Here is an 8,584-nt window from a genome sequence, read left to right as displayed (position 1 = left end):
GTTTTTGACAAACCGCAAAAAGCAATGGCAATTTTGGCTTTTTTTTTTTTTGTTGTTAATTTTTTGTCTTCAGGTAATGAAAAGCTTTTGTAAATTAGCTGAGTGTCAATATGAGTTCTATGGCTTCGATCTCCTTTAAAAATAAAAATCTTAAGGGTCAAAAAAAAAAAAAGAAAAAGAAAGAAAACAAAAAGAAAGAAAAACAAAAAAAGGAAAAAATTGCTGATATTGCCACAAATCATTAGAATTCACCTGACGTGCTGAAACAAAACTTTGTAAGTTCAAACAAATCATTGATTTGTTCTAATTTTTTGTGGTTTCCTTTTGCTCTTTCTGCCCCTTTGCCGTCCGATTGGTGATGTTGTTCAAACAAGATCGAATTCCTGCTAAATGCAGGAGTGAACCTGCTGCTTCTTTCATCTCCTCATCGTCACTCTCCGGGGGCTTTTCTGTACGTCTCTTTTTAAGAGGCAGTGTGTCACTTGGTACTTTTTTCGCCTTCATTAAATGTTGCCTTTTCTTGTGCTGGGATGCATACCCACTGTCAGCTAAAGAATCCTTGGTCTCCTTTCGACTTTGCTTTTTGTCCTCCTCTTCTGTTTCACTATGGCTCTCGTGGCTCTGGAAGCTAACTTCACTTCCTTCACTGCTGTCCTGGCTACCTTTAGTTGCAAATTCATACTGGTCGTCAGCAGAGGAAGAGGAAACGGAGTCACTAGCAGGTGATGTGCTCCTGTGGTTGGAAGATTTGGCACTGCTGTAGTTGTGATCCTCCTTTGGGTCACCGCTAACAACTGGAGAGCCACAGGACTGTTCGCTTTCTGTCCGCATCCGGCAGTTTGTTATTCCATTCCTGAAAAAAAAACCATAATAGCAGTCTTAAAAGCTACAGAGAGGTGATCCTGCTTCAATGCAAAAGGTGATAAAGCCAAATGACAGACAATCTGAAATTATGACTCTCAAAAGTAATGTCCATGCAAGCTGGTTTCCAAAGCCTTGAATCAAAGTGTTTGTGGATCCACAAACAAAACAAGCCAAGAGACGTCTAACAGCATAGGATGCAGGAGTAAGATGGCCATGGTTACAAATAAATTATGTCTGAACACTACTGATTTATGTTTCAACTGATACTTTACACTTCCAAAAAAAATTAAAAAGGAAAAAATCACATTATTACATATACTGGATATCAGATAAACTCTGATGAGTTACCTAAATATTCTCTCCCCTTTTCCATATAAAATAGTACTACCAAAAATGTGGGGAAGATACTCTAGCTTTTTGGAGTACTACTTTGCCTCTTCTGAAAGACTCTTTTTCAGCTCTGGTGTTCCAAGGCTAGGAGATGTTTCATCTGGAAGTGGCATAGCTTCCATTTAGGGCTCTTTTCAACAGAAGGAGCAACTACATATAAAACCACAACCAGCTGCATTTTTGATTGTGAACAGTTTATGAATAGCATTAAAAGCAATACAATTTTAAGCCACTAGCTGCCAACAAAATATTACAATCTGTTTAAAAACAAACAGCAGGGAAAAAAAATCTGGTTTTGCTCTAAAAGTTGTCCTTTTCCTCTGGTTTTACAACACTCAGTACTGTACTCGGTGTTGACTACTGCAGCATGATATATGTAAAAAACAACAGTGTTCCATTCTGCACTGGAAAGTATTAGAGCATTGCCAATGACTTTACAATACAGAATACAATGCTTGCAAATCTGTTAGAGGAGGGCCTGACCCTGTGCAGTGGTTAATTCCTACTGAAAAAAGGAGAGGAGGATGCTTATCATTGAGTAGCGGTATCATCGGCACCTGCCAGCTCACCAGCCCTGAACCCCTCTATCAGCTAGGAAAAACAACCAACCAAGCAAGACTGTTTAAGCTATCAGATGATAAACTGCTTTAAGAGCTAGTCTAGCCATCTTCGTGCCTCTGCACACTCATGGTCGTCTTGGACTCAAACCGTTTTTTAAATGTACGCACTGAACACAGATATTTCTTAAGAGGAATGGCAAGTCCAGAGTATTACTGCTCTTCTACTTAAAAAATGGAAAAGTGCTTTAGGTTTCAGGGAAAGGACTGCCCGTCTGGGTTCTTTATAGAAACAGAGTATTATCCATTTCTGAAAGGTAAGGCTGAAAGGTGGCAGATATGAGAGTGGTATTTATTTCCACAGCTCCTATTCATCTAAATGCCCTCGTCTGTAGACCTTGCTGAAATAAGAAAGAGGCTTTTGTGAAGCAGTGACAGGACAATGCTAGAAGGTAGCAAATTAATCAGTCATTCCAAATGTTCTTATTTACAGTATTTTCAAAGAAATTTATGTAACAGAAGGCCCAGTTATTAGCAAAGAAAGCTTCTTGTCAACCTCTTCTGCTCAACAAAATTGTTTCCCTTAGATTTTTGAGTAGCTTTATCATCCATAAATTATATACAGAACCTAGAAGGAATACACAAAGCTCCTTCAATTATTAATAACTGAATGCAATGTCGTTCATGATTGTGCAGCAAGCCAGCTGCATTTACTCTGTGATGGTTTGCCACTGCAGGGGTTGTCATTAGAGGATGCCAAATGCTTAAAAAAAGAAACCATCCATACTGAACTAGTTGTAAGGTGAATTTATAACCAACTCCTTAAGATCAGTCATTACAAGGAAGCATGTGATGCATTTTAAGTGACAGATTCTTCATTTTTAGGGTAAATTTACATTTAAAGATGTTAAAATTACCATAAATTAACATAAAATTAAAGTTACTTGATTTTACTAGGCAGCTAATAGTCAGAGCAATGTGGCTCAATAAAAATCATGCTACTAATTTTCCATTAAAAACCAGCAATAAATTCTTGCTCCAAGGAAACAAACACAGGACAGAATAGGTGGGAACTCAAATGGGGATTCCCACTGACTACGTTATTAGTGAACAAGGCTTCTAACAGATGGGATTTAAACCAAGACGCCCATTTTCATGTTATTAGATCTACTCCTATTTGTTAGTGCATACTGAGAGACTATTAATAAATGGAAAGCTACAGTTCCATGAAGCAGAGCAACCATGTGCCAAAAAGATACTCCTGATCTGCTCCACTCCTGAGTCTCTAGTGTTTGCTTTTACATAAAGGGGCTATAATTTGGATTCAAAAGCCCTGCCCATGGGACTTGCTTCAGATTCCAATCCTTTAAAAAAAAATCATAAAAAAAGAATGAAAGGCCCAGGGATTACAGAAGAAATGTCCTGGGAGAAGGTGTACTACCATGGGCTTAGCATTCCACAGGGAGTGACTGCAAATAGGGATGCTGACAAAGGAAAACAGAAGTCCAAAGAAAGATGCATAAAAGAAATCACTAAAAAAAAATGGGAGGAAAGGAAATACCAATACACTTCAGAAGAAAAGCATCTATAGTGCAACTGGTCAGGAAATGGATAGCATTTGCATCTCAGAAAAATCTTTGGGTTTCACTTACATTTTGAAAGATTTCCAACCAGTTCTGCTTGGGAAAATAAAAAAGGAAGAGAAAGCAGGTCAAGGAGAGAATTAGCAAAGGACATCCACAGAAATGAAAATGGGTTATACAGGCAGAGAGTTTTAGGATATTCACAAGGTCAAAAGCCATGTACCCTGAAAGTAAATGAATCTAATTTGTATTTTGATACGCAATAGCTCAAACATATGAAGAATTACTTATAATTGATATTAGTAGGTTAATAAGAATTGAATAAACTAATATCTAAACCATTCATATTCCATACACATTTCTAAGACATTCTAAAGCTTTATATTGCTCTTATACAGTCACATACTTGCTACGAAATGAATCTGTGATCTACTTAATTCAATCTAGATCATCAGTGGCAGGAACCCCCCTGGGTTTCAAGGGACAGATTTTGGCCAGCTGAGTCTATTTTTGCTCACAGTTCTGGTTCTAATTTTAACTTTGCTACTGAAACAATAATCGATTTTAAAAAAAACCCAAACACTTGCTTTGATGTTTGGATTATTTGTAAATTACAGAGTAGACGAAAAGTTACTTAAGAGTTCTGTGTTTACGGCAACAGTGAGGGAAAATTTATTTCAGGTAATACCTTATTTTGTTATCATTTTTTTTATTCAGAACTTTATTTCACAATTTGCAGAAATGGACATGTTTTCACATGGGTTAAAGCAGTGGCTTGACCTTTCATGGAAGTCCATGGGACAGGCTCTAAAGCTTTTCAGACCACTGACATGGACTGGTTTATTTGTTTGAGGGATCTTAACCATAGTTGTACAGATAAAAGTACAATTCATGAATTCTTTTAAAAATACTTCAGTTTGGCTGTAGCACAATGACACAACCTTCAAGCACTGTAGAGCTGAAAGCCCAACTCCACTCCCATTAACAAGACTAGGAGTTCTACTAATGTCATCAGGAGCCAGCTGGGACTCACAGCAGCTGGATCTCAAGTCAGTAAGGCAATAATGTCCCCTGCACAGTGTTAGTGCCTCTGCCTTTCAAAGAGGTCTTCCTCAGAACGTTACGAAAGTAAGTCTCAGTCATTTTACCAAGTGCTGATGTATCTTATTTAAATTTTTCTACTAGCTTTAAAAAAAGATAGTTAATTGCATTCTGTTTGCAAAATGGCAAAATGTTCTGCTGAAAAATACTGTATTCCACACCAGAGACAGGTATATTCCTTTGATGAACAAAGCAAACCTACATGGAGTTTAAACACCACCTTTGTATCTCTGATCCTTCTGGATGACAGATACTGCATACCCACAGGTGACAGTTTTGATATACAATTGGTAACACAAAGTTAAAAGACATGAAGAAAGCAGGACAGATAAGCTGGACTTGTGGATTTTGACAGGCTCCAGGTTTGCTAAAAAAAAAACCAAAACCCAAAACATCCCACTCTTTTCTTACTGTACTGGTAACAATTTCAAAGGGAAATTCAGGACAGTCAGAACTTTTAGCTACAGGTAGTTGAACTGTTACTTAGAACCACTACATACCAGCAGATGGGAAGATGAGCAAGCACTGGAAAAGTAAGTAGTGCTCACTTGCTGTATGGTGAGATTCTATCAGGAGTTACTGCGTTAAAAGTCAACAAGTCAGTCACACTACTGATAGAAGCTCTTACAAAGGTACTTCACGGCATAACTGTATGCAAAGGACCACAGTAAATATGAACTGCCAGCAGAAACAGCACTTTGTCAGTATCAACAGCAGACCTGAAGTTAAGGCAAACGCAGCCCTCTGCATTTTGCAAAAAAATAATCAAGTCAGCCAGTACTTTTGTCCTTCCGTTACTGAAGGATTCCCTCAGGTCCCAAGGATAACTCATCCTGCCTGTTAGTGGTGAAGGGGAATGCAATGCAAAAAGGATGATTTGGGATTTGTTAAGCTGATCAAGCCAGTAATAAGCAAGAACATTAAGAATACACCCTTAAGAATTTATAAAAGGAAGTACCTACCAGTTCCTTTACCTAAGCAAAAATAATAATTCACTGAAAATAGAAGTATATAGTTTTCCTTATCCTTTGACATCTATGCTGCACATGCTACTTATGTCTGGTTTATTTAATCACTGCTTAAATGTTTGCTTCAATGGAGGAAAAAATAAGCAAAAATAGAGCCAGCATGAGAAATAAAGTTGCCATAAGAAAGCCAGGTCTGAGGAATAATCTAGTAATTGCCCTATAAATTTAAAGTGAAAATAATAAGAAATAACAACCTTCCATCTTCAATAAAATTAGGCACAAAACTCATTCTTGTCACACTCCAATGAACAGGAGCTACATAAGGCACTGAGACATTAATAGCAGAAGAACAGGTATTTTAATATCTGCTCATGATTAAGTAGTTGAGGTTTGTTAGTGTTGCATTTTGGAGTGTGTTTTTTTTTTTTTTTTTTAAATACAAGAAGAGCAGTAGCTCTGCCAGTGTGGATGTACTTGCCTTCCCTAGGAATAAGAAACATATTGTCTTGGAAACATGAATGGAAAATTTTTTTACTTAGGGAAATTCCCTCGAAGCTTGTGTTTGCCATTTCCAGATAACTGTGTAATTCCTTGAGAAGCTACAAATGTGAGAAAGGAGAATAGAAAAAAAAAAATGTAAAAAATTCAAGTAATGCTTCATTAACTTTTATTTTGAACCTGCAATAATTTAAAAAATAGAAGTATTTCTAAAGAACACTACCAATATTAATTTAACCTATTACCTTGGCATAAGCATCACACAAAGAAGTTTTGGCTACATTTTCAACTAGCCTGAAACAATAGCTTGGGTTCTTTCTGGGCAAGTAGGAGCTAAAAAGGCAGGTAAGCAATTAAGTCTACACTATCCCCCATTCCAACATTTCTGATGCATCAACAAACAAAAGAAATGTCAAATCCAGCCAAAGCATCTTTACCAGGAGTGGCTCTGCTTAGCTCTTCCCAAATCCTTAAGGTTTTACCTACTCCTTAAAGTTTCCCACCAAGAGGGCTGTGAACCCTCTTTTCCACCTCCATCTCATATGCTTTTGCTGGTTAGTATTATGGGATGAGCTTTTCATTTGGCCTTCCCAGCAGAACAGGCCACTAAGCCCTGTTGGCCAGGACTAAAGGCACCTAGATTAAGGCCAAAAAAAAATGGGGAAGCATAGTCTGTAACAGTACAAAATACACTGAAGCCCAGAGCTCCATAAACCCCGGATTCCCTGGGAGCCCATCTGAATGCTGCTCAGCATTTTGGGGCAGACAAAAATGAAAAAAAAAAGGCCAAATACACAAAGATTACCAAGGATATTTTGTAAAAATCTTTTGCAGAACAACCGGGACCAACTTACAAGGCCTGTGTCACACAGATGGTGAAACTCACTGTCGAGTGAAATCCCATCAACCTCACCTCAGTGGATTCGATTTGCCCACATCAGCCAGATGAGGATTAAGCTCAGTTAGACCACTGTGCTCTGGCAGGACATGGACACAGACACAAACCACTCATGCACTATGGGTAACTGAAAAAAATTACAAACATCATGGTAGAGGCTGTCTGATGAATGTACTGAAATCACAGTTCAAACAGGTCTATCAGCTTCCAAGTGCACGCCCCTCCAGAGGGCTGGTGTAACTGGTAACACCTTACTCACGTGGAAAGTGACTGAGCTTCTTGCACCTTCTCAAGATGCATGCTGGCAGATGCACTGGCCACTTTGATAGAGACTATGCCTGCTAAAGTGGACACAAGTCCTCATAAGTAAACATTTAGAAGGCACTTTCCAATTGGGGTACATAGGAAGAGCAAGAGCTCACCTTCAAATCACAACAGACTCCTTGCTGCATTTAAGGCACTATTGGCTTTGCTTGTTTTCATTTAATACCTCTGTAAATCAGTATTTTCTTCTCTACATATCCAGACTATCACTGCATTCGCTTTTGGATTCTCATGGTACTGTATGGGGATATGGTCTGCCAAAAATATATATGATGGGTTTCACGTTAGAGACATCCTACACACTGTGCAGCTTTGAAGTGTTATTTTTTCCTGGTTTTGGGTGGGTCTTAGACTTGTCAGCCACAACATGGAAAATATAGATGGTAAACAAGCTAAAAGTGGTGTGAATAAAGTAAATAAAAGACTACTGTCAAAACACATCCAATTATGCTCTGCTGTGGAGATTTAACACCAGAGGATAATTTTCAAAGTAAAAATAGTGTGAGATGCCTAAATTAGTTTGGAACAAAAGGCCTACTTGTACAATTTAAGCCAAATAGACTACAGCATAATGATGATCCTCAACTATTATTCTTTTTTTTTGTGGAAAGTTGTGGATTTGTCATGTTTGTTAAATACTTTTCAGTAGTTTTTTTAATCCAAACTACTCAATTCAATCATACTTTATTTTACATATTAAAAAAAAAAATAGGTAATTACATGTAATTACATGGGAACAGCAACACATTGATACCTTGTGTAGCAACCAAATATGCTAATACATTCAATCACAATGTTGAAGAAGAATAGCAGAGTAACTTTCCAGGTGATGCGAGCCAACACAGAAATCATAGATTTCAGCACCTTAGTCCAATCCAGTTTTGGCCTCCTTTCTGAACAACACATCAGTCAAAACACTCCACCTAATTACAAGTGCGAACTTAATCCAAGATCAAACTTTTTTTGACATTAATGGCAGTCTGCACAAAGGACAACATAATGCAAGTTATTTGCACGTAGTTTAGGGGATAACAAAATCAAAGACCATTAAAATATTAAGAAAATAAACACAAAATGAAACAGCTCAGACAGCAAATGCCAAGAGGACCGGCACCTTACAGACTGAACACATAACTCCTACACATGGTAACTAAAGAAAACTAGTGAAGAGATTTAATTTATTATGCAAGGATCCGCTACTGAGAAAATACTAAAGGTCCCCTATATGGATGATGAAAGGTGGTTTTAGGCCTCTCATTTAGAGCACCAAAGGAACACTTCTGAAGAAAACACACATTTGAGTAAAAACGTCTAGGAATGAAGCTGCCTGGCTTCTCAATATACAGGCAGAAGCACATAATTTCTGCAGATAACTGTTCCAGGATAATGCTCTACCCCCTG

At 37.8% G+C, this 8,584-nt stretch overlaps 1 protein-coding gene across 1 annotated transcript in view; it reads right to left on the bottom strand.

Moving 5' to 3' along the window:
* Positions 1 to 303: 303 nt before the first annotated feature.
* The window catches only part of LOC103781395 (forkhead box protein N3-like), a gene marked incomplete at its 5' end in the record, with an annotated part of 22,346 nt that continues 14,065 nt past the window's right edge, over positions 304 to 8,584 (bottom strand). Inside the window, 2 exons of the mRNA XM_008949109.1 lie at positions 304 to 853; positions 3,464 to 3,487. Coding sequence (XP_008947357.1) covers positions 304 to 853; positions 3,464 to 3,487 — 574 coding nt within the window. The remainder of the gene's footprint in view (positions 854 to 3,463; positions 3,488 to 8,584) is intronic.

Source organism: Merops nubicus, unplaced genomic scaffold (assembly GCF_000691845.1).
Source record: "Merops nubicus isolate BGI_N331 unplaced genomic scaffold, ASM69184v1 scaffold22561, whole genome shotgun sequence".
Taxonomy (NCBI): Eukaryota; Metazoa; Chordata; class Aves; order Coraciiformes; family Meropidae; genus Merops; species Merops nubicus.
This window is presented reverse-complemented; position numbering and strand designations above follow the sequence as displayed.